This window comes from Caretta caretta, chromosome 3, assembly GCF_965140235.1.
Source record: "Caretta caretta isolate rCarCar2 chromosome 3, rCarCar1.hap1, whole genome shotgun sequence".
Lineage (NCBI taxonomy): Eukaryota > Metazoa > Chordata > Testudines > Cheloniidae > Caretta > Caretta caretta.
Window position 1 is genome coordinate 186,841,152 of NC_134208.1, and position 26,860 is coordinate 186,868,011.

At 43.2% G+C, this 26,860-nt stretch overlaps 1 protein-coding gene across 9 annotated transcripts in view; it reads right to left on the reverse strand.

The window, feature by feature from the left end:
- CCDC88A (coiled-coil domain containing 88A) overlaps positions 1-26,860 on the reverse strand; it is a 366,404-nt gene that overhangs the window by 240,994 nt on the left and 98,550 nt on the right. For all 9 annotated transcript variants that reach the window (XM_075127191.1, XM_048842828.2, XM_075127192.1 and 6 more), the window contains exons 3-4: positions 22,216-22,324; positions 8,427-8,496 (exon numbers count right to left, since the gene is read on the reverse strand). In XM_075127191.1, coding sequence (XP_074983292.1) covers positions 8,427-8,496; positions 22,216-22,324 — 179 coding nt within the window. The remainder of the gene's footprint in view (positions 1-8,426; positions 8,497-22,215; positions 22,325-26,860) is intronic.

Consider the following 26,860-nt stretch of genomic DNA (forward strand, 5'->3'; position numbering starts at 1 on the left):
CTTGGCAACCAGCTTGCCCTCGTTCAGCAGCATCTGGAAATCTTGCTGTTTCTCCACCAGGAGGAAAGCCTGGAACTCCACCAGCTTCAGGTCGGAAAGGAAATTGTATTTTGCCAAAAAGGCCTAGTAAGTGGCAATACAGAACTGGAGGCCCACAGAGGAATAAACTTTGCACCCCAGAAGGTCCAATTTCTTCGCCACCCTGCTCCACCTCTTTCCCCTGAAAGCCTGCTCCCAGCAAGCCAGAAGCCGGCGCGGGACCGGGGAGCTCAGGCTCCTCCACCTGCCTGGGGTAGGTGGGCCCGAGAGTAACCCCTGACCCGTGTCTCAGCCCAGGACAGGTGAAGGGGTCCACACAGCTGCCAGTGCATCTCTTATGCCAACCCAGCTCCAGCAGGGGGGCAAGGCTTTGAAGCCAGGCTATGGTAAGAGTGGCCCAGGCAGCTGTGGGGAGACACAGACCTACCACCTGCCCTGGGTGGGGGGTCCAGGGTGAGGGGACATGGTCTGGAGGCTGCTCTCAGGTCCCCCCACTCTGGGCGGATGGAGGGTCCACGGCTCCCCACAGCTGCCTGGGCTCCAGCTGCCAGCCTGGCCAGGAGGCGGGGCCTTGGGGGGGAAGAGGAGGGGCAGGGGTGGGGCACATGGCAAAAAGTGGATGGACCAGGCCTGTCCACTTTCAAAAAAGTGGGAGGGCCTTGCTCCGCCCCCTTTTCCGGTGCCCCTGGCGGGGAGGTGGCCTTGAAGTGTTGCTGGCAGGAGCATTCAGTCACTGCATGGATCACAAGCGAATTGGGTGGTGTAAACAGGAAGTCTGTACCCTTAAATCAGATGAAGTAGCGGCATTCAGTGCACTTCGTAGTAGGGACACAGGAGGCTGGGGTGCGCCAGACCACTTGGGCCAGTTGGAGGATGGCCACGTGGATAGGGAGGACAGTCCGGGAGGGTCCCAGCAGTGGCAGAACATCCAGGAACAGGTTTTGCAAGTCCTGGACCTCCTCCACCAAGAGGTTGAGAGCCACAACCACTCACCAAAGCAGGTCATGGTATTGGCTATGGTCGACTGGAGGGTAGAGGGAAGGAGAAATAAGCGCATCGTATGGGGACAACGAGGCCCCAATGGGAACCGTCAGTGACAGTGGAATGGGAACCTCCTGCAGTTCTTCATAAATGGAGGAGGGTGCAGTATGGTGGCAGCGGCAGCACCCCGCAGTCTTGGTAAGGGTCACAAACAGGCCAATAGGGTCAAGCGTATGTGTCGCTGGGCATCGGTGGCCCTTGGGGATAGCAAAACCACATGTTGGAAGAAGGTCAGTATGTGGGCAGAGAGGGTGGCAGTTGCCGAGGATCCAGGCTGTAGGAGCGAGCAGGTGAGAATGAGGAGTCTGGCTCGGAAACCCACTCAGATTCTGAGGAGAAGCGGGGCTACTGGTACTGGCTATGCTGTTCGTGCGAAGCGAGACAGTGCAGGGCACTGCTCAGGGAAGAGTAGGAGAGGTTCATTTGCCAGAGATTGAAGCCTCAAGCCATCCATGGAACCAGGGGGAGCCAGCATATGTAAATGCAACTCCTGGGTTCCCTGTCAGACTAGTAAGGCCCATAAGAGTGGAGTGAGGTGAAAAAGTGAAAGATACCTCCCTGCTGTGTTCAGAAGGGGAAGAAAAAAATGTGCACTTTTCCACTACCTACACTGGTGGCACAGACAGACACTTGGATCTATTCCTGGCTGCTGTCCTCAATCCTCAAATTGTCCAGACAAGAGCAACATATGCACTCCCATCCTATTTACATTTACTACTTGTAAGCATTCTAGCCAAAGTTTTCAAATTTGTGTATCTAAATCTAGGCACCTTAAGTCTCTATTTACACGCTTAAATAAGTGACCTCATTTTGAAGTGTGCTAATCAAGCATATTTCACACTACAGTAAATTAAAACTGTGGGTTTACAGACCCACACCTCTGAAAATTAGACCACTTATTTAGGTACCCAAGTTTGATATTTATTGTATGTTCAAAAGGTCAACATAAGTCAATGCAAATACAAAAATCACAAAAACAACAACTAGGATCTCCCATAAATTAAAAATATGTATTTTACTAAGGGAGCATTATTTCAGTTAAAAATTGCAGTTGGCAGGATCATGCCTCATTCCTGTGGAGTGAACTGAGACCATGGCTTTTATATTTAATAATCCTGCCAGGATGACAGTCAATCTGCAAATAATCATACAACAATCCCATTCTATTACATTTTCCCCTTCTAAATTAAGACAACATTTTCATGGGTATATTGGGATGCCTTAGCTTTCATACTTTTGTATTTTGAAATGCTAACCTGTCATGTGCAAACATGTCTCCCTACAATATGTTTAATATAAATGCTGGCTATTATTCCCTTACCCGTATCTTGCAGGGAGAGATTTCAGATTTTCCCTAAAATACCTCACCGAGTGCACGTAACTTTCAATGGATCCAACTCAAGACAGGATTTTAGTGTTCCACCATTAGAAATATTCCATTATATTACGGAAGTAACAGAGGAACACAATAGTGCCATGCTGGATCATGCCAGTGGTCCATCTAGTCTAATATCCTATCTTCCAACAGCAGTCTGTACTAGATGCTTCAAAGAAAGGTGTATGAAACCCTTGAATAGATGAGCTATTACCAGCAGGAGAGTGAGTTTGTGTGTGTATGGGGGTGGGGGGGATGTGAGATAACCTGGATTTATGCAGGAAATAGCCCGACTTGATTATGTAAAGAGTTGTCACTTTGGATGGGCTAGCACCAGCAGGAGAGTGAATTTGTGGGGGGGGGTGGAGGGTGAGAAAACCTGGATTTGTGCTGGAAATGGCCCACCTGATGATCACTTTAGATAAGCTATTACCAGCAGGACAGTGGGGTGGGAGGAGGTATTGTTTCATGATCTCTGTGTGTATATAAAGTCTGCTGCAGTTTCCACGGTATGCATCTGATGAAGTGAGCTGTAGCTCACGAAAGCTCATGCTCAAATAAATTGGTTAGTCTCTAAGGTGCCACAAGTACTCCTTTTCTTTTTGCGAATACAGACTAACACGGCTGTTACTCTGAAACTTGAATACACAGTTATTGAAGAACCTGTCCCCCAGGGAAAGTTTCCTCTTAAAACCTAAAAGTTAGGGACTGGTATGGCCTGAAGCGTAAGGGTTAATACTCTTTCCAAAACTCTTATTTAATCTTTGAATCCAAATAAGCACCCAGTTCTTTTTTGACATCTGATAAATTCCTATTATCAGTGATGGTGGCAATAAGTTATACAGGCAGTGTGCATTAGGTGAAAAAATATCAAATTATCAATTCTGATTTTGTCACTTTCAAATTTCATTGAATGTCCCCTTGTTCTTTCATTATGAAATAGGATGAACAGAAGACCCTGATTTACCTTTTCTATATCATCCATTATTTTATATATTTTTATAATGTTCATCTTATTCCTTTCCTCTCAATCTTTTCAATCACTGTTCATGAGAATTTTTCCATACCTCTTATTCTCACTGCCTGGCTCTGAAGCACCTCTATTTCTGCTATATAATTTTTGAGAACTGAACACAGGACTCCAAGTGAGGGCATACCACTGATTTATATTATGGCATTGTAATTCTTTCCAAATGATTTTCCAGCCTAACATCGTTTTTGCTTTTTTTTTTTTTTTTTAAATCACTGCTGCAGATAGAGCAGAGCTCTTCATGGAATTTTCCCAGTGATGGCCAGGCCTTTTACCTGAGTTGATTAAATTAGGACCACGTACGGTATATGAGTAGCTCAAATTACTCATTGTAATGTACATTTCACACTGTATCTGTGAACACTGAATTTCATCTCCCATCAGGTTGCCCATACACTTAACCTAATTAGGTGTGTCTGAAGTTCCGCTCAGTTTTCTCCCATCTTGAGCAAAAAGAAAAGGAGGACCTGTGGCACCTTAGAGACTAACAAATTTATTTGAGCATAAGCTTTCGTGAGCTACAGCACACTTCATCGGATGCATTCAGTGGAAAATGAATGAGGGAGGCAACCTAGTGACAGAGGATGTGGAAAAAGCTAATGTACTCAATACTTTTTTTGCCTCTGTCTTCACGAACAAGGTCAGCTCCCAGACTGCTGCGCTGGGCATCACAACATGGGGAACAGATGGCCAGCCCTCTGTGGAGAAAGAGGTGGTTAGGCACTATTTAGAAAAGCTGGACGTGCACAAGTCCATGGGGCCGGACGAGTTGCATCCGAGAGTGCTGAAGGAATTGGCGGCTGTGATTGCAGAGCCATTGGCCATTATCTTTGAAAACTCGTGGCGAACGGGTGAAGTCCCGGATGACTGGAAAAAGGCTAATGTAGTGCCAATCTTTAAAAAAGGGAAGAAGGAGGATCCTGGGAACTACAGGCCAGTTAGCCTCACCTCAGTCCCAGGAAAAATCATGGAGCAGGTCCTCAAAGAATCAATCCTGAAGCACTTACATGAGAGGAAAGTGATCAGGAACAGTCAGCATGGATTCACCAAGGGAAGGTCATGCCTGACTAATCTAATCGCCTTATGTGATGAGATTACTGGTTCTGTGGATGAGGGGAAAGCGGTGGATGTATTGTATCTTGACTTTAACAAAGCTTTTGACACGGTCTCGCACAGTATTCTTGTCAGCAAGTTAAAGAAGTATGGGCTGGATGAATGCACTATAAGGTGGGTAGAAAGTTGGCTAGATTGTGGGGCTCAACGGGTAGTGATCAATGGCTCCATGTCTAGTTGACAGCCGGTGTCAAGTGGAGTGCCCCAGGGGTCGGTCCTGGGGCCGGTTTTGTTCAATATCTTCATAAATGATCTGGAGGATGGTGTGGATTGCACTCTCAGCAAATTTGCGGATGATACTAAACTGGGAGGAGTGGTAGATACGCTGGAAGGCAGGGATCGGATACAGAGGGACCTAGACAAATTGGAGGATTGGGCCAAAAGAAATCTGATGAGGTTCAAGAAGGATAAGTGCAGGGTCCTGCACTTATAACGGAAGAACCCAATGCACAGCTACGGACTAGGGACCGAATGGCTAGGCAGCAGTTCTGCGGAAAAGGACCTAGGGGTGACAGTGGACGAGAAGCTGGATATGAGTCAGCAGTGTGCCCTTGTTGCCAAGAAGGCCAATGGCATTTTGGGATGTATAAGTAGGGGCATAGCGAGCAGATCGAGGGACGTGATCGTCCCCCTCTATTCGACACTGGTGAGGCCTCATCTGGAGTACTGTATCCAGTTTTGGGCCTCACACTATAAGAAGGATGTGGATAAATTGGAAAGAATCCACCGAAGGGCAACAAAAATTATTAGGGGTCTGGAACACATGACTTATGAGGAGAGGCTGAGGGAACTGGGATTGTTTAGTCTGCAGAAGAGAAGAATGAGGGGGGATTTGATAGCTGCTTTCAACTACCTGAGAGATGGTTCCAAAGAGGATGGTTCTAGACTATTCTCAGTGGTAGAAGAGGACAGGACAAGGAGTAATGGTCTCAAGTTGCAGTGTGGGAGGTTTAGGTTGGATATTAGGAAAAACTTTTTCACTAGGAGGGTGGTGAAACACTGGAATGCGTTACCTAGGGAGGTGGTGGAATCTCCTTCCTCAGAAGTTTTTAAGGTCAGGCTTGACAAAGCCCTGGCTGGGATGATTTAATTGGGGATTGGTCCTGCTTTGAGCAGGGGGTTGGACTAGATGACCTCCTGAGGTCCCTTCCAACCCTGATATTCTATGATTCTATGAAAATATAGTGGGGAGATTTATATACACAGAGAACATGAAACAATGGGTGCTACCATACACACTGTAACGAGAGTGATCAGGTAAGGTGAGCTATTACCAGCAGGAGAGCGAGGGGGGGGGGACCTTTTGTAGTGATTATCAAGGTGGGCCATTTCCAGCAGTTGACAAGAATGTATGAGGAACAGTGGGGAGGGGGGAATAAACATGGGAAAATAGTTTTACTTTGTGTAATGACACATCCACTCCCAGTCTTTATTCAAGCCTAAGTTAATTGTGTCCAGCTTGCAAATTTATTCCAATTCAGCAGTCTCTCGTTGGAGTCTGTTTTTGAAGTTTTTTTGTTGAAGAATTGCCACTTTTAGGTCTGTAATCGAGTGACCAAAGAGATTGAAGTGTTCTCCAACTGGTTTTTGAATGTTACAATTCTTGACGTCTGATTTGTGTCCGTTTATTGTTTTACATAGAGACTGTCCAGTTTGGCCAATGTATATGGCAGAGGGGCATTGCTGGCACATGATGGCATATATCACATTAGTAGATATGCAGGTGAACGAGCCTCTGATAGTGTGGCTGATGTGATTAGGCCCTATGATGGTGTCCCCTGAATAGATATGTGGACACAGTTGGCAAAGGGCTTTGTTGCAAGGATAGGTTCCTGGGTTAGTGGTTCTGTTGTGCGGTTGCTGGTGAGTATTCGCTTCAGGTTGGGGGGCTGTCTGTAAGCAAGGACTGGCCTGTCTCCCAAGATCTGTGAGAGTGATGGGTCGTCCTTCAGGATAAGTTGTAGATCCTTGATGATGTGTTGAAGAGGTTTTAGCTGGGGGCTGAAGGTGATGGCTAGTGGCATTGTTATTTTCTTTGTTGGGTCTGTCCTGTAGTAGGGTACTCTTCTGGCTCTGTCAATCTGTTTCTTCACTTCAGCAGGTGGGTACTGTAGTTGTAAGAATGTTTGATAGAGATCTTGTAGGTGTTTGTCTCTGTCTGAGGGGTTGGAGCAAATGTGGTTGTAGAGCTTGGCCGTAGACAATGGATCGTGTGGTGTTCCTCAAACATTCTTGTCAACTGCTGGAAATGGCCCACCTTGATTATCGCTACAAAAGGTTCTCCTCTCCTCCCCCTCCTCCCCACCGCTCTTCTGCTGGTAATAGCTCACCTTACCTGATCACTCTCATTACAGTGTGTATGGTAACACCCATTGTTTCATGTTCTCTGTGTATATAAATCTCCCCACTGTATTTTCCACTGAATGCATCCAATGAAGTGAGCTGTAGCTCACAAAAGCTTATGCTCAAATAAATTAGTCAGTCTATAAGGTGCCACAAGTCCTCCTAAATAATTTTGTGCCATCTTCAAATTTTGCTACCTCACCGCTCATCCCTTTTCCAGATACTTAATATATTTAAGTACAATGACCTGGTATTTAACCTTGTGATACCATACTGTTAGCCTTTTCCTATTACAAATATTAACCATTTACTCCTATCTTTGTTTTCTCTCTCTTAATCAGTTTTTGATACATGACAGTACCTGGCCTCTCACATCTGATTTTACTAACATTTTTAAAAAATGAAGGACTCAGTCAAACAAGACAGAAGCAGGTGTTAAATGATCACAGGCAATAAAAGAAAAAACTAATAAAAAGAGAGGAGGTCTCTGAAGCAGGTAAAAGCAAATCCATGGAATTTTTTGAACTATAACATGCAATAACTGAACAGTCAGTGGTGTTTGAGAATGGCAGGAACATGTTCAGACTTCTTACTACACATGAGAAATGAGGCAGAAGTATTCTATTTATACTAAAACCTAGGGAGTTGAGACCCAGGCTATATGTGCACACAGCTCCCAGAAGTGAGCCTCCCAGCTGGGTCGACAGATGTGTGCTAACGGGCTTGCGCCAGCGCTCTAAAAATAGCTGCATAGACAACAGTTTGAAGTTGCAGCTGGAACTCAGGTTCTGAAATCTGCCCCACCCCTTGGCTTCAGAGCCTAAGCTACGACTTCAAAGCACTATCTATACAGCTATTTTCAGAATGTTAGTGCAAGCCCCTCTACCTCAAGTCTGTCAGCCATGGCTGAGAGACTTGCTTCCATGGGCTATGTGGACATACCCTCAGTGTCCTAGGAGAAGATAGCAGCAACAGTCAAGATTAGAAAAGATAAAGTCACAAATGAGTGGAGGCAAAGTACCCAGGAAAATGGGATATGTTACAGACATGGCTATTGAGACAGATTTACAGATATGGGAGGCGAAAGGAAAGCTCAGGGTCAAGGATAATGTCAAGATTCAAAATAGTGGATTTGACAAGAGAGAACAGATAGGTAGTTTTGTTTGAAATGGTTTCTCTTGCCCAAGAGAAATAATTCCTCTTGTCATGCACTGAAGCATGGCATAGAAAAAATTAAAAAGACAGTTATAGTTTAATATAAATCCCAATGGGAGCATCTCTACCTCGAGGTTTTATTTGTTTAATATTTTGTGGTTTTTATTGTTGACCTTCAGATCTGAGCAGAAGCAATGAAATTCATCATTCTGTAGTCAAGTGTTTGCTAAAATTTTCATCAAGCCCTCTGGCGTGGCTCATTCCTACCTGAGCTACATTTTCAATGAGCTAACTACAAATTTTAAAAAAAATAAAATAAAAAACACTTACCAGAAAAAGGATTTTTGCCAATTATTAAGACATTTGGCAAAGACATCATGATCAACTGCTGCAAAGTCTCCTGTGGAAATTGATAAAATTAATATTTTTAATTCATGTGTACTGAACCAAGTCAAACATCAAATGCTAATCACACTTAAACTGAAATTAGTGAAATAGGAGTAGCTTCTAAATAACATATATCTTAATTCAAACTCATTCACACATATTCTAGATTTAACTATTTGGGCTTTGTAAAAACCTTAAAGCTTTGCATCAGTTCTACAAAAGCTTTGTTCTCTTTCTGTTGGCTGCAGAACTCTTATAACTGGGCACTGAAGTGTAGTGAAGTCCCAGAATAGTGAAATCCCCTAGTGGCACAGAGCCAGCCTACAGATCCTGAATCAAAGGAAGAATGCAGCAAAAAAAAAAAAAAAAGCCTTTTAAATTAGCTGATGTTTACAGTCCTATTAATAGACAATTGATAAATGTATTTATTTACTTTATACTTTATTTAAGAAAATGAAAATTACAAATATTAGTCATTCCACTTTCTACTAGCTGTTGTTTTGCTTATATGTTTTAACAGAGAGTTATGCAGGTATTAAGTAAATCTAAAACAAAATACACAGGTATTCTTAAAATGCTTAAAACTGTAAGTGAAGCAAACTACCATGAAAGATCCACTTTCCTTTATTTCCAAGTACATACTTTTGGAGGCTTGCCTGGACTTGGATTTGTGACAATTAATGTTATTAACCGCCACCCATCTGTGTAGCTGCACTGGTATGATTCTGAGTGCAGAGAGGCAAAGTCACTATTTGCATGAGAAGATTTTAGCCTGGGGTAAGACTGTCTACACTAGGGAGCGCTTCAGCAGAACTACAGTGACAGTTGTTCACTGAATGCTGTAATCAAGGCAAATCCCCAGTCTAAACAGAACCTAATTCTTTTGAGGCAGAGTGGTTTACTTTCAGTGCCCAGATGTTTATACCACAGCAGACGCCACCCCACGTGAAGCTTTGAAGTAACATTTTTGTATTTCTCATTATGGCACAGATTCAGCAACATGTACAATACCAATACCCAACACAAAATATAATACAACATACACACAATATACAATACACTCTAGTGCAGTGGTTCTCAAACTTTTTTTTTCCACAGACCATTTGAAAATTGCTGAGGGTCTTGACGAAACACTTAATGATCTTTCCAAATGTTGTTTGTACTGTTAGCTAACTATTATAAAGCACTTTGGATAAAAGCACTATATAAAAATAACTTAATAATTAATGTTATTTTTTTCTACAAATAAAAGCACACACCTTATATTTTAATATCAGTAGTCTTACCTTTCTAATGTGATGGATGTGCCCTTTCTCTCCCGCCGCAGCAGCCCCCGAGCTGGGGCTGGGAAGGAGAGGCGGTCTCTCCCTCTCTCCCACACCGCAGCAGCCCCTGAGCTGGGGTTGGGAAGGAGGGGGGTCTCCCCCCAGCCACAGAGCTGAGGCTGGGAAGGAGGGCCATCTCTCCCGGGCAGCTGCAGCCCTGGAGCTGTGGAAAGTCGCCTCTTTCTCTGGCTGCCACAGCCCTGCACATCCCATATTTTCCCCACCCTCTCTTCTGATCCCACTGCCCCCCTCCAACCTACCCCCTATTCCCCCCAAGGCTGCCACCTCACCTTACATGTGCGTCTTCTCCAGGGTCCAGGCACCTAATTAGTGGAGCCACGCCTGCGCGGCTCCACTAACTAGGTGGGTGGCCCTTCATTATCTTGTGTGCAGCTGCCCAGTCGTGCACCTTAGAGGGAACTATCCACGGACCACCTGAATGGAGCTCGCGGACCACAGTTTGAGAACCTGTGCTCTGGTGATTAACTGCATGTAAGAGAGCAAATTTAAGAATCAAAATCAGAAATGCTAATTCACTTGATGCAGCAAGTCTAAAAATGATGTTTCTGAGGATGGGACTTGTTTTACAGGTAAGTACTGTAGGAGACTTTTACAACTGAAAGTAGGATTTCTTGCAAGTATTCTTAGCTATAGCTATACACTAATGTGTAACACAGCTTTCAACACATGGTATAAGGATGAGCAAATGTATAGCTCAACTGGTTAACATTAGAGTAAAACTAATTAGACCTGTGTTGCATATGCCTTAAGTGAGTTATACAGTAGACAGCAGAGAAAGCAAGGTGTAAACCTCTTCAGTTCCCTCAGTAAAGGACCAACCACTTAATGGAAAGTTCCCACTGATAGTAACAGCTGTTTAAGCTTCTAAAGACCCTGATCAACATGGCCCAGTAAATTTTACAGAAAATATTTAGGTGGTAGTTTTGACCTATTTAAATATCAAAGATTTCTGATTAATAATCATAGAATCATAGAATATCAGGGTTGGAAGGGACCTCTGGAGGTCATCTAGTCCAACCCCCTGCTTAAAGCAGGACCAATCCCCAACTGAATCATCCCAGAGAGGGCTTTGTCAAGCCTGACCTTAAAAACTTCTAAGGAAGAAGATTCCACCACCTCCCTACGTAATGCATTCCAGTGTTTCACCACCCTCCTAGTGAAAAAGTTTTTCCTAATATCTAACCTAAATCTCCCCCACTGCAACTTGAGACCATTACTCCTTGTTCTGTCATCTGCTACCACTGAGAACAGTCTAGAGCCATCCTCTTTGGAACCCCCTTTCAGGTACTTGAAAGCGGCTATCAAATCACCCCTCATTCTTCTCTTCCGTAGACTAAACATCCCCAGTTCCCTCAGCCTCTCCTCATAACTCATGTATTCCAGTCCCCTAATCATTTTTGTTGCCCTCCGCTGGACTCTTTCCAATTTTTCCACATCCTTCTTATAGTGTGGGGCCCAAAACTGGACAGAGTACTCCAGGTGAGGCCTCACCAGTGTCGAATAGAGGGGAACGATCACGTCCCTCGATCTGCTCGCTATGCCCCTACTTACACAGCCCAAAATGCCATTGGCCTTCTTGGCAACGAGGGCACACTGTTGACTCATATCCAGCTTCTCGTCCACTGTAACCCCTAGGTCCTTTTCTGCAGAACTGCTGCCAAGCCATTCAGTCCCTAGTCAGTAGCGGTGCATGGGATTCTTCTGTCCTAAGTGCAGGACTCTGCATTTGTCCTTCTTGGACCTCATCAGATTTCTTTTGGCCCAATCTTCCAATTTGTCTAGGGCCCTCTGTATCCTATCCCTACCCTCCAGCGTATCTACCTCTCCTCCCAGTTTAGTGTCATCTGCAAACTTGCTGAGGGTGCAAACCACACCATCCTCCAGATCATTTATGAAGATATTGAACAAAACCGGCCCCAGGACCGACCCCTGGGGCACTCCACTTGACACCAGCTGCCAACTAGACTGGAGCCATTGATCACTATCCGCTGAGCCCAACAATCTAGCAAACTTTCTATCCACCTTATAGTCCATTCATCCAGCCCATACTTCTTTAACTTGCTGGCAAGAATACTGTGGGAGACCGTGTCAAAAACTTTGCTAAAGTCAAGGAACAACATGTCCACCGCTTTCCCCTCATCCACAGAACCAGTAATCTCATCACATAAGGCGATTAGATTAGTCAGGCATGACCTTCCCTTGGTGAATCTATGCTGACTGTTCCTGATCACTTTCCTCTCATGTAAGTGCTTCAGGATTGATTCTTTGAGGAGCTGCTCCATGATTTTTCCTGGGACTGAGGTGAGGCTGACTGGCCTGTAGTTCCCAGAATCCTCCTTCTTCCCTTTTTTAAAGATTGGCACTACATTAGCCTTTTTCCAGTCATCCGGGTCTTCCCCCGTTCGCCACGAGTTTTCAAAGATAATGGCCAATGGCTCTGCAATCACAGCCGCCAATTCCTTTAGCACTCTCGGATGCAACTCGTCCAGCCCCATGGACTTGTGCACATCCAGCTTTTCTAAATAGTGCCTAACCACCTCTTTCTCACAGAGGGCTGCCATTTATTCCCCATTTTGTGATGCCCAGCGCAGCAGTCTGGGAGCTGACCTTGTTCGTGAAGACAGAGGCAAAAAAAGCATTGAGTACATTAGCTTTTTCCACATCCTCTGTCACTAGGTTGCCTCCCTCATTCATTAAGGGGCCCACACTTTCCTTGGCTTTCTTCTTGTTGCCAACATACCTGAAGAAACCCTTCTTGTTACTCTTAACATCTCTCGCTAGCTGCAGCTCCAGGTGCGATTTGGCCCTGCTGATGTCATTCCTACATGCCCGAGCAATATTTTTATACTCTTCCCTGGTCATATGTCCAACCTTCCACTTCTTGTAAGCTTCTTTTTTATGCTTAAGATCCGCTAGGATTTCACCGTTAAGCCATTTCCCCTGTATTTATAAAGTTTCACTCATTTAAAGTTATGTTTGTTTGCATATGTTTGGAATAAAAATCTGTTTATGAAAACTTAATTAATCTTTATTAGTTCACAACATATGGGGGCTGGGACTGACAGAATTCAAAGAATAGCAATAGGTTCATTTGAAGTGTCGTATTACCAAACACAGAGCACTCATTACAAGATTCATACTGGGGTGCTAAAAAAACAATGCCAAACAGAGCACGCTACAACACACATTACTGTAGCTCATTATTGAAACGGTCTTTCAAAGCCTCCCTGAGCTGTATAGCTCCCTGTTGAACTCTTCTTATAGTCCTGGTATCTGGCTGCTCAAAATCATCAGCCAGCTGTTTCACCTCTGTGCTCCACCCTTGCAGAAACTTCTCCCCCTTTGCTTCACTGATATTATGAAGCGCACAGCAGGTAGCTATAACCGTGGAGATATTTTTTTCACTAAAGTCTAATCATGTGAGTAGACAGCTCCAGTGCCCTTTCAAATGGCCAAAAGCACATTCAGCAGTCATTCTGCACCTGCTGAGCCTATAGTTGATCTGGTAAAACAATCTAAAATTATTTAACAGATGTTACACAGTTGTTTTTTTCTCTTTTTCAGTGGCAAGGGTGCTAAGCAGAATTAGATGAGTGAACTTTCTATGTTAATGACATCACACCCTAAAAACAGTCTCAAATGAATATGCAAATATTCTAATTATCAACAACTTCATGTTTGTAAGGCCAGTTATTCTTCCAACGGAATTAAAACAAATTCTCAATAGGTTCAATTAATGTAGACAGTTCTCTATGATGTAAAACAGTTTCAGATAGTGTTGATACCAGGCATACCTTTTTTCTTGAAATAACTATAATATTTCTAGATTATCTAGCTACATTGGACAGTGGTTTTCTATTTGTGCTCTCTCTCTCTCGTGTGTGTGTGTGTTTGTGTTTTAGTACTTCTTTGTCTGGGAATCCCTACTGCCCTCACTTCCCCTACGTGATGAGAGTCATCTGACTGATGTTCCCATACCATGCTCAGCTGCAGATAGGTGTGACAGCATGACCATGTCCTTGCCTGGGACCAGGTCCACAACTTTTGTCAGCATTGTCCATGCTGAATGCACTGGAAAAGAATGTGTGATACATAGAACCAAGGCCCTGAATGCTGGAGTGAAACACATAGTAACACTAAATAATTTAGGATAGGAAGCAAGAATTCCAAGCAGTTTCCATTGGAAATGGTAACTCATGTATACAGAGATACAGTTACAGATACAGAGATAATTTCCCAAACTGGAATTTGGCCAGAATATCATGATTAACCTTGTTCTTGTAAAAAGTGCCAGGGAATCTGCAACAACAAGTGCGAAAGACTTAAGTTTACTTTTCACACAAAAGATCTCAAAGTGACTATCCTTCAACAAAAAAACTTTGAAAACAGACTCCAACGAGAGATTGCTGAATTGGAATTAATTTGCAAATTGGATACAATTAACTTAGGCTTGAATAGAGACTGGGAGTGGTTGAGTCATTATATTAAGTAAAACTATTTCCCCTTGTTTATTCCTCCCCCCCACTGTTCCTCAGACGTTCTTGTTAACTCCTGGAAATGTGCTGGAAATGGCCCACCTTGATTATCACTTCAAAAGGTTCTCTCTCCCCCCACCCCACTCTCCTGCTGGTAATAGCTCATCTTAAGTGATCACTCTCCTTACAACGTGTATTTTTTCATGGTCTGTGTGTATATAAAATCTCCTCACTGTACTTTCCACTGCATGCATCCGATGAAGTGAGCTGTAGCTCACAAAAGCTTATGCTCAAATAAACTGGTTAGTCTCTAAGGTGCCACAAGTACTCCTTTTCTTTTTGCGAATACAGACTAACACGGCTGCTACTCTGAAACCACACAAAAGATAGTACTCAAGTTACTTCCACAGCACTGTGCTAACTCAAAGTGAAAAGTGCCATATACAGAATTACCAGTACCACTTCATGCCAATTAAAAAACTGACTATTATCTTGTAAGAATTGTAACTAGTTATTTAATAGGGAAACCGGAAATACAAAATGAACTTGAATTGTGCAGTCTTAGTGAAATTGTGGCCACCAAAACCAGATGGAAAGTTTTGCTGTTGTTATGCTGAGAGGTACCCGTGACTGCTTGAATCACAAACCTTTTTGAGAATGCATGTGAACACACCCTCTAATTAATATAACTGTCAGGATGAGTTAACCAGAAGTTCCCCAACCCACCCCCACTTAAGACTGAGTGGACAGAGGGGTTTTGCTGAGCATTTGTGTGTGGAGGTGGGAAGGCAAAATACACAGAAACAAAGATAGATTTTAAGTGATCATAAGTGGTAGGCATAAAAGATCAGAAATAGTTACCATAGAAAATTAAAGGTAAGCTCAAAATCTAAATCTTAAACCTTATTACACTAGGCAGTATTTAGATCAAGCAATTTTCCCACCCCATGGGATGTTACAGTTCATAATACACAGACCTCTCTCTCAAGCCTGGAACAAGTCTCCTAAGATGAAGTCTTCTGTCTTTCCAGCATTCTTGTTGCTTCCAGCACAGGTGGGGGAGGAGAAAGTTCCAAAGCATGGTGCCACTGTCCCCTATTTTATACCCTTAGTCCGTGTGCCTTGTCTACACTACAGAGTTTTGTTGACAAAAGGCAACTTTTGTCAACGAAACAGTGGATGCATACAAACTATGATGGGACTTTTGGTGCAAAACTGCCTTGTTGTGGTGACAAAATAAACCCCTGACAAGAGACAAAAAGCTTTTTGCGCAAAAGTTATGTCGACAAAGCGCCAATGTAGACACTACGCTTGATTTTACTGCTTTAATTGGCTTCCAGGAGGTGTCCCACAATGCCCATCCTGACCGCTATAGTCAGAAGTTTGAACTCCACTGCCCTGCAGACAGGTAAACAACCATCCGTCCCTCCCCCTTTCAAGCCCCAGGAATTTTTGAAATTCCATTCCTGTTTGCTTGACATGGAGAGGTTTCATCGCATCTCCCCAGGTGACCATGGCGGCTCCATGCAGCAAACGCTCTCCCGCTTGGACCACTGTGGATCTGCTAAGTATTTGGGGAGAGGAGGCTATGCAGTCCCAGCTGCGCTTCAGCCGTAGAAATTTTGATACCTACAGGCAAATTTCTCAAGACTTGTCCAAAAAGGGGTATGACTGGGACACAATGCAGTGCAGAGCAAAGATAAAGGAGCTGAGGCAGGCATACCGTAAGACAACGGAGCCAAACTGTCGCGCCCGTGCTTCACCCAAGACCTACCGGTTCTATAAGGAACTGGACACGATCCTTGGAGGTGACCGCACCTCCACCACCAAGAGCCCCGTAGATACTTCGGCAGGCCTGGAGGTGGCAGAAAGAGGACCTAACCCGGAGGACAAAGTCATCGATGAACAGGTGCAGTTAGACAATAATGTGGAGCCCCCGGCCGGGTCACTTGGTGGGGCAGACAGCAAGGAACTCTTCATCACTCTGGAGGTGTCTAGCCAGTCTCAAAAATTGCTCTTCTGTGAGCAAGAAGCAGGAGAGGAGACGCCTAGTAAGTGGCTGTGATTTGTGTAGTGCGGAGGTAGGTTCAGGGTATAGAAAGGTACAAGACTGGCTCTGTTTCTGTGTGCCAGACATTTCCCTGTGAGCTAATCAGTACAGCACAGGGGATTAATGCATGCCGAGATCTCACAGGAATCCTCCAAAGAGATCTCTAGGAAACTTTCCTGGAGGTGCTTGTCAATCCTCTGCTGAAGGTTCCTCGGAAGAGCTGCTTTGTTCCTTCCCGCATTGTAAGAAACTTTCATATGCTGTCTTACATGGAAAGCTTTGTATGAAATATCACAACTGTATATGAACCTTGCAAAAGGAATTAAAACCAATAGTAAAAGGTTCTATAGCCATATAAATAAGAAGAAAACAAAGAAGAAGTGGGACCGCTAAACACTGAGGATGGAGTGGAGGTCAAGGATAATCTAGGCATGGCCCAATATCTAAACAAATACTTTGCCTCAGTCTTTAATAAGACTAAAGAGGATCTTAGGGATAATGGTAGCATGACGAATGGGAATGAGGATATGGAGGTAGATATTACCATATCTGAGGTAGAAGCGAAACTCGAACAGCTTAATGGGACTAAATCGGGGGCCCCAGATAATCTTCATCCAAGAATATTAAAGGAATTGGCACATGAAATTGCAAGCCCATTAGCAAGAATTTGTAATGAATCTGTAAACTCAGGAGTTGTACCATATGATTGGAGAATTGCTAACATCGTTCCTATTTTTAAGAAAGGGAAAAAAAGTGATCCCGGTAATTATAGGCCTGTTAGTTTGACATCTGTAGTATGCAAGGTCTTGGAAAAAATTTTGAAGGAGAAGGTAATTAAGGACATTGAAGTCAATGGTAAATGGGATAAAATACAACACGGTTTTACAAAAGGTAGATTGTGCCAAACCAACCTGATCTCCTTCTTTGAGAAAGTAACAGATTTTTTAGACAAAGGAAACGCAGTGGATCTAATTTACCTAGATTTCAGTAAGGCGTTTGATACCGTGTCACATGGGGAATTATTAGTTAAATTGGACAAGATGGGGATCAATAGGAAAATTGAAAGGTAGATAAGGAATTGGTTAAAGGGGAGCCTACAACGCGTCCTACTGAAAGGTGAACTGTCAGGCTGGAGGGAGGTTACCAGTGGAGTTCCTCAAGGATCGGTTTTTGGACCAATCTAATTTAATCTTTTTATTACTGACCTCGGCACAAAAAGTGGAAGTGTGCTAATAAAGTTTGCGGACGATACAAAGCTGGGAGGTAATGCCAATTTAGAGAAGGACCGGGATATCCTACAGGAGGATCTGGATGACCTTGTAAACTGGAGTAATAGTAATAGGATGAAATTTAATAGTGAGAAGTGTAAGGTCATGCATTTAGGGATTAATAACAAGAATTTTAGTTATAAGCTGGGGATGCATCAATTAGACGCATCAATTGGAGGAGAAGGACCTTGGAGTATTGATTGATCATAGGATGACTATGAGCCGCCAATGTGATATGGCCGTGAAAAAAGCTAATGCGGTCTTGGGATGCATCAGGAGAGGTATTTCCGGTAGAGATAAGGAGGTTTTAGTACCATTATACAAGGCACTGGTGAGACCTCACCTGGAATACTGTGTGCAGTTCTGGTCTCCCATGTTTAAGAAGGATGAATTCAAACTGGAACAGGTACAGAGGAGGGCTACTAGGATGATCCGAGGACTGGAAAACTTGTCTTATGAAAGGAGACTCAAGGAGCTTGGCTTGTTTAGCCTAACTAAGATAAGGTTGAGGGGAGATATGATTGCTCTCTATAAATATATCAGAGGGATAAATACTGGAGAGGGAGAGGAATTATTTCAGCTCAGTACCAATGTGGACACAAGAATGAATGGATATAAACTGGCCACCAGGAAGTTTAGACTTGAAATTAGACGAAGGTTTCTAACCATCAGAGGAGGGAAGTTTTGGAATAGCCTTCCAAGGGAAGCCGTGGGGGCAAAAGATCTATCTGGCTTTAAGATTAAACTCGATAAGTTTATGGAGGAGATGGTATGATGGGATAACATGGGGGTTTTGGTAATTAAATATTCATGGTAAATAGGCCCAATGCCCTGTGATGGGATATTAGATGGGGCGGGATCTGAGTTACCCGGGAAAGAATTTTCTGTAGTATCTGGCTGGTGAATCTTGCCCATATGCTCAGGGTTTAGCTGATCGCCATAACTGGGGTCGGGAAGGAATTTTCCTCCAGGGCAGATTGGAAGAGACACTGGAGGTTTTTCGCCTTCCTCTGTAGCATGGGGCACAGGTCACTTGCTGGAGGATTCTCTGCTCCTTGAAGTCTTTAAACCACAATTTGAGGACTTCAATAGCTCGGACATAGGTGAGAGGTTTTTCACAAGAGTGGTGGGTAAAATTCTGTGGCCTGAGTTGTGCAGGAGGTCAGACTAGATGATCATAATGGTCCCTTCTGACCTAAATATCTATGAAAAAGTAGCCCAGGGAGTTGCAGCTGTCACGCAGCTGTTACAGGAGGCACTCTAGACAGCTGCAATCCACAGGGCCCTGGGCTGGAACCCAGAGTAGAGGGCGAGCCCGGGTTCCCCCAAACCTCCCAACTCCTGATTAGACACAGGAGGAGTTGACCTGGACTGTGGGTTCCACCAGAGGGGAATGTCTCTGGGCTCTTCCCCAACCCACATGGTGGATCAGGAGAGACTGGGGGGGGTGGTTGTACTATGAATGATAAATATGGGAATTACAGGGTGCTATTTTGAGATAAGTGTGTGTTACACCTGTTTTTTTCTTCAAGTGCTTGCAGTCCATTACACTACTAGGTGACTTCCAAGTTATTATCAAAGGTGGTGGGGATCAGAGGCTGAGCGGAAGAGGGACTGCAAGACAGGTTTCCTCTACCTTTGCATTGTCTCTTCATCTCTTGACACAGTGGTGAGAGCATAGTAAATGTGGACAGAAGACTATGTAGCTACTCTACAAACGTACAATAGCGATGTGTGCTACAGATGTTACCGAGGCTGCATGAGCTCTGGTAGAGTGTGCTGTCAACTTTTCAGGTAGAGTCCTGCCCATTGCAGCGTAAGACAAAGATACAACTGGTAATCCATTTTGCAAGTGAGTCAAAATCAGGTGACCCTTCCTGTGTTCCTTGTAAGAAACTAATAACTGGGTAGAGATCCTGAAAGATTTTGTTCTGTCCAGGTCAAACGCCAAAACTCAGTGCACATCTAGGATGTGCAGCTTTTGTTCACCCTTGTGAGCACGGAATTTTTGGGAAAAAACAAGAAAGAATATAGGTTGATTAAGATGGAAATGGGAAACCACCTTACACAGAAACTTCACATGAAGTCTGTGCTGGACTTTGTCCTTATAAAAAACAATACTGCAGATCCATGACAAGTGTCTGCAATTCTCCCACCCTGCTGGTTGAGGTGATGGCTGAATGATGCAGAAATGAACAAGATGCTAAGGACTTGAATGGGGGACTCATAAGAGCAGACAATACTAAATTTAAGTCCCAAGTCAGCACCGGGTCACAAACAAGAGGGAATAATCTATATAATCTTAAATAATCTGGTTATTATAGGATTAATGAACACAGTTGAGGCCAAATGTGTGCAAAGTTGACAGTTTCCAGAAAGCTGCCCAGAAAGACAAACATTCCATTTATTCAGGTAAGTAGCCCTTGTAGAAGGCTTCCTGCTATTAAAGTAGAACATCCTGAACTACCACTGAGCAATGTACCTCTTCTACACCTAACCACTCATGAACCACATTGTGAGGTGGAGCATTTGAAGATTTGGATGCAGCACATGCACAGTGGTTCTTGATTACTCACAGAAGCAGAGGCTACCCGGTGGAAACCGTTCAGAGCTTGGAATACCACAGTTATCTCAGCCAGCAAACCACTAGGAAAGGTAAGATAAGTACCCACATCTTAGCTCTCAAACAAACTATGAACCCAGAGGCTCCAATTACTCAACACAGAGGGTAAGAAGGAATTGAGCACAAGGAGATGGGAAGAGTGGAGCCTTCCCTACAGATACCGGTAAAGAAAACTCTCCAATGTTCATGCATGAGATGTGCACAAACCTCCAATGTAATGGACAAGTGCGAGGACTCAAAGAACTTTATCTTCACTATAATGATCATTTTTACAGTTGCCAAATATGTCAGTGTCATCAGGCAGGCACACACTTACAATAATCATACATGACACAGCCTAACATTCAATTGATTTCAACATTCGATTGACAGATTATTTAACATGGTAGCCCAAGACTATACAAATGATCCAGGAACAAAATGTTATGATTAAAATCAATGAACAGTAAAATAGTGCCCCACTAAGTCCCCAAACCTGTACTGTGCATTGTATAGATTACAGGCAGACCCCCATATCATACAGAACCACAATGACTTCAGTAGGGCTATGTGGGGGCGCACAGTCTGCCCACACAATACTATGCCTTCTATCACATTAAAATAAAATAAAATAGCTAAGCTATAGCTGTGGAATTAGCTCATCACTGGGTTTCTCAAGTACTTCCTGTTAGGGAAACTCAACCAAATGATAAACAAAAATCAAACAAAAAATTTAAGTAGTTCTTTCAGGGTTCCCTCCCCACTCTGAACTCTAGGGTACAGACGTGGGGACCCACATGACAGACCCCCTAAGCTTATTTCTACCATCTTCGGTTAAAAACTCCCCAAGGCACAAATTCTCCCTTCTACCTTGGATTACGTAACGCTGCCACCACCAAATGATTTAGACAAACTCAGGGAAAGGACCACTTGGAGTTCCTACTCCCCACTAATATCCCCCCAAACTCCCACACCCCCTTTCCTGGGGAGGCTTGAGAATAAACAAGATGAGCACAGACCAGCCTTGGATTTTTTTAAGGACACTAAAAAAAAAACCCAATCAGATTCTAAAAGAAACAGAACTTTATTAGAAAGAAAAAAGGTAAAAGAAGCACCTCTATAAAATTAGAATGGAAGATAATCTTACAGGGCAATCAGACTCAAAAACACAGAGGATTTCCATCTGGGCCAAACTTTAAAGTTACAAAAAGAAAACCAGGAATATACCTTCCTCTCAGCACAGAGAAAATCACAAGCCAAAACAAAAATAAGCTAACACATTCTCTTGCTAGTACTTACTAATTCTAATGAAGTTGGTTGCTTGTTTCCTTGATCTGTGTCCAGCAAGCACACAGAACAGACAGACCAAAACCTTTTTCCCCCACCCCAGATTTGAAAGAATCTTGTCCCCTTATTGGTCCTTTTGATCAGGTGCCAGTCAGGTTACCTGAGCTTCTTAACCCTTTACAAGTAAAAAGATTTTGTGCCTCTGGCCAGGTGGGATTTTATAGTACTGTATACAGGAAGGTTGTTACCCTTCCCTTTATATTTATGACAAGTTCCTTCAACAGTAATAAAAATTTAATGAAAGTCATCGTAAACCAGGGGGCAATTTGCAGACTTTGATTTCATATGTGATATACTTATCCCTTATTTGCACAAAATGTATGTGGATTCAGAGGCTGCTGGTTGACATTAAATGATTTAATATGAGAGCAACTCAGAACAGTGAATAATCAGCTATATGGACAGATCAATAATTCAAATTTTAGTTGTTTTCAGATCCCCTTCCTACTTTGGAATATAATCACCAGAACCAGGCATACACTGAACAGTGGTAAATGTTGACTAAAAGACAAATTGAAAAAAATAAACTCATACAGTTGTGGTTTTAATTGCTCCCCTTGCTTTTGTCAGACTCATCTCTAAAAATTTATTAAGAACTTGTTCAAAAATCTACATAAAAGGCAGCAAGAGAAAAAATTACTTACCTGATAATAAGATTTTATTTGTCTCACCAAAATAGACAAATTTTGAATCCTAAGTGATGCATCATTGTTGACTTTCTTATTTACTCTCTGGCTGGTGGATTTAGGGTTGCTGCAAGAAAAAAGAAAAAGAAAACTAATTACCAACAAGTATTACACTGACAGATTCATATTTTTGAGATCTTTCTCTAAACAAGTAAAAATAGAAAATGACTGACAAATCCAATCATCTGAAACATCCAGTACAATTACTAATTACTGTGAATACTGGGGCAGACGCCCCAAGCCCCACTCCAGTTAATACAGATAGCTGGATAATGGAGGCTCGGATAAACGGGGTTCTACTGTATATCAATTTACAGTACTCTGCTGCTAAAGATTATAAGAGCAGATCCTCAGCTATTATAAATTGTCATAGCTCCACTGAAGTCAATTTACAAGAACGAAGCATCTTGTGTTATCTAAGCTGATAAAATATTCCAACTGGAAAATATTAATAGTGTATTCCTAAGCACACCAATGCTTTTAGACTTTTTTTTTTTCCTTTTCCTCCTATGATTGTGGAGGTGTTAACAGGTCACTTCACTTTGAATGGTCCCATGAAATGTGTTAACTACTTATGCTAAACAATCTGTTCCACTTTGCATTTACTTTTGACACTGAGTACATTTCCCAAACCTAAAGAGCTCTGTGTAAGCTTAAAAGCTTGTCTCTCTCACCAACAGAAGTTGGTCCAATAAAAGATACTGCCTCACCCACCTTGTCTCTGTAATATCACGAGACCAATAGGGCTACGGTAAAATTGCATACATCTTGACAGGAGCAGTCACAAGGGCAAATGGGGGGACAAAGAACACTGGCATGTGACGGAGATAGAATCATAGAATCATAGAATATAAGGGTTGGAAGGGACCCCAGAAGGTCATCTAGTCCAACCCCCTGCTCGAAGCAGGACCAATTCCCAGTTAAATCATCCCAGCCAGGGCTTTGTCAAGCCTGACCTTAAAAACCTCTAAGGAAGGAGATTCTACCACCTCCCTAGGTAACGCATTCCAGTGTTTCACCACCCTCTTAGTGAAAAAGTTTTTCCTAATATCCAATCTAAACCTCCCCCACTGCAGCTTGAGACCATTACTCCTCGTTCTGTCATCTGCTACCATTGAGAACAGTCTAGAGCCATCCTCTTTGGAACCCCCTTTCAGGTAGTTGAAAGCAGCTATCAAATCCCCCCTCATTCTTCTCTTCTGCAGGCTAAACAATCCCAGCTCCCTCAGCCTCTCCTCATAACTCATGTGTTCCAGACCCCTAATCATTTTTGTTGCCGAATCAAAAAAAAAAATCATTTTGTTGATAAATGAGAGGGTGCAGAATTCTTGGCATGGAGGAGGAAGGAGGGGAAAATGGGGTGGCACAGACCCTGACACTGGGGGGAAGGGAGGAATGGGGGCCGCACTGATCCCCTGGCATGCTGGATGGGTGGAAATGGGAAGCACACAGTGCCCCCGATATGAAGGTAATGTGGGGCACACAGAGCAGGAAGGGAAGAACAGAAGGTAATAGTATAAAGCCATCACAGAGAAACACAGAGCCCCTGATATGTGGTGAAAGGAGGACTGGGAAGGGGTGTTTGTGTGTATGGGCAGGTAGGGAGGGGAGTTTATGCCGGGAGTCCCTGAAATAGAGGGACCATGTGGGGAGGAATTGAGGGATGCAAGGAGCCCTTGGTGTGTGCCATGAGGTTGGTCTACAGAGGCAACAAGGTGTGTGATCCTCTAGTTAGAATTTATAAGAAGCTAAAATATTATATATTTTAATGTCACTGCTGGTAGAATATCTTTGAATTTTACAAGACTGCTATGCCAAAAAACAAAATATTGAAAATTAAGGACCTAATTTTGTAAACACTTAAGTGGGAATACAACTTTGCTCGCATGAGTTCACCATTGATTTCATTGAGTTTACCAAGATTATTCATATGGTTAAAGCTAAGCATGTGCTAAAATTGAATTTTTAATAAAAACTTTTCCTCTCAGTAGGATAAAACTTTTGTCACTTGAAAACCCAACTGCTTCAGGGTCAACAACTACAAGTTTAGACTTTCAATACATTAACAAAGTTGCTATGAACTATATTTATGGTTTGTCTTCACAGTTAACTCAAGTGTTGCCCCCTAATTTCATTCCTATCCACACACGAAAATCCTTAACTCAAATACAGTGGCGCTCAGGGCCGTCCTTAGGATTTATGCAGCCCTACGCAGTATTATTAAACTACTACCACTATGCCTGCCAGCAGCCCGCGCTCGCAGCCCAAGGGTGGGGAGGGACAAGGCAGCAAAGGATACCGAGATGCACGGCCCGCCTCACCGCGGCGGAGAATCATAGTTCCCCCCAGAGACCCCCGTACTCTCTCCCTCACACAGAATGTGTGGTGCTGGCGCATTTGGCTCTGTGAATATGGCCCCCACCAAAGGAGACTGCAGTGCGCGCTAGGCATGCGGGAGCCAACCCACTCTTACCTGCTGTCATGGGCAGTGGGTGAAGCTGCCGCTTGGGGAGGCTAGCTCCCCAGCCCACCTCTTCTGCCTGTGGCCCCACCCATACTCCACTCCTGCTTCGCCCTAGGCCCCTCCCCAATCTGCCCAGGCCCCGCCCCCTCCCCATTGTTTTCCTCCTCTCTTCCCTCCCCCACCCTGCTCACCCCCTTCCAGCCAAAACCCTGAACCCAAATGAAGCAAATGGCATATGAAAAAAACACTCTTCTGCAATTTCTTTCTAAATAAAATGAAGCATGTTTTCCACTGCATACCAGATGGTGAAGACTGGACATGCAGAAGGTACCTAATTAAAAGCACTGAATTTGGGAATAAAAAATGTCAGTGACAGGGTTTTTTTATATATATACCCTGAAGTTTTATTTGCAAAAACTTTGTAGTAAGGGCGAGTCAGCTATCTTGCTGAATACAATATTAAATATTATGGAATACATGAGGCAGTTCTTCTCTGTTTTACATTTTCTTAATCAGTATTTCCAAGATGATTTTATATTTTAAATGAACCCTTAAACCTTCATAAAGTAATCATTCCAGATTACTACATATTTAACTCACTGAAACAAAGCCATTATTTTAAATTAATCAGCCACAGAGGTTTAGTGTGTTCATAACAACGTTCATTGCTTTCAGAAAAAAGGAACACTAATTTACTTTGTGTGATCTCCATAACAATAGACATGTTTATGAAATTTCACCAACTTTAAAAAATATGTTTCCAAATATTCTAGGCATAACAAAGGATTTTATATCTTACTAGGTACTCATTTTGCGGGAGGGTTCTCTTAAAACGAGTTCATAAGATAGTCAGAAGTAAAGAAAGGGAAACTCTCTGTCCGGCTATCTGGAAGGAAAGGGGTGTTGTCCCTTTAAGGGCTCTCTTCAATGAGGGGGCGGGGGCTGAAGGGAGAAAGGGATGGACAGGAAGACTTTGGAAGCAAGTTTTGTTTTTTTTTACTATAGTAATTAAAATTAAAATGTGTATTTTAGATAACAGTGGTCTTTTGAAGGATTTAGTTAAACTATATGCCTGAAGATCCAAGCATTTAAGGCTAAAGATGAGTGTGCATCTAAAAATCTATGCAAAGATTTTTTTATAGAGATGTGATTTTATAATTTTCACCAACTCACTAATGAAATATTTTTAAAACAAATTTTAAACTAAGGTCCTGTAGACTAACATGTTCCGAGTAAATATTACAATAATGCACAACTGTTTTTGTCAGAAATTCAGAAACCTTATATACCTGGAGGTTGGGAAATGCCTGTTAAATGGCTTCATTACCACTTGAGTGGCGATTTAACAGTTTCAGTGTTGTGCTAATAGGTCTGGCAGGCTGGAAGGCTTTTTAACTTTTAGGTTACTAGATACCCTCCACAGTTAAGAGTCACCAGGCTGCAGCAGCCAGCTGTGGGAGCCTGCAGGAAGGGTCAGGAAGTTTTTGGAAAGTGTAGGGGACATTTTCCTGGTGCAAGTGCTGGACGAACCAACTAGGGGCAGAGCTCTTCTTGACCTGCTGCTCACAAACGGAAGAATTAGTAGGGGAAGAAAAAGTGGATGGGAACGTGGGAGGCACTGACCATGGGATGGTCGAGTTCAGGATCCTGACACAAGGAAGAAAGGAGAGCAGCAGAATGCGGACCCTGGACTTCAGAAAAGGAGACTTTGACTCCCTCAGGCAACTGATGGGCAGGATCCCCTGGGAGAATAACATGAAGGGGAAAGGAGTCCAGGAGAGCTGGTTGTATTTTAAAGAATCCTTATTGAGGTTGCAGGAACAAACCACCCCGATATGTAGAAAGAATAGTAAATATGGCAGGTGACCAGCTTGGCTTAACAGTGAAATCCTTGCTGATCTTAAACACAAAAAAGAAGCTTACAAGAAGTGGAAGATTGGACAAATGACCAGGGAGGAGTATAAAAATATTTCTCAGGCATGCAGGAGTGAAATCAGGAAGGCCAAATCACACTTGGAGTTGCAGCTAGTAAGGGATGTTAAGAGTAACAAGAAGGGTGGTCAGGGAAAGGGTGGGCCCCTTACTGAATGGGGGAGGCAAACTAGTGACAGAGGATGTGGAAAAAGCTAATGCACTCAA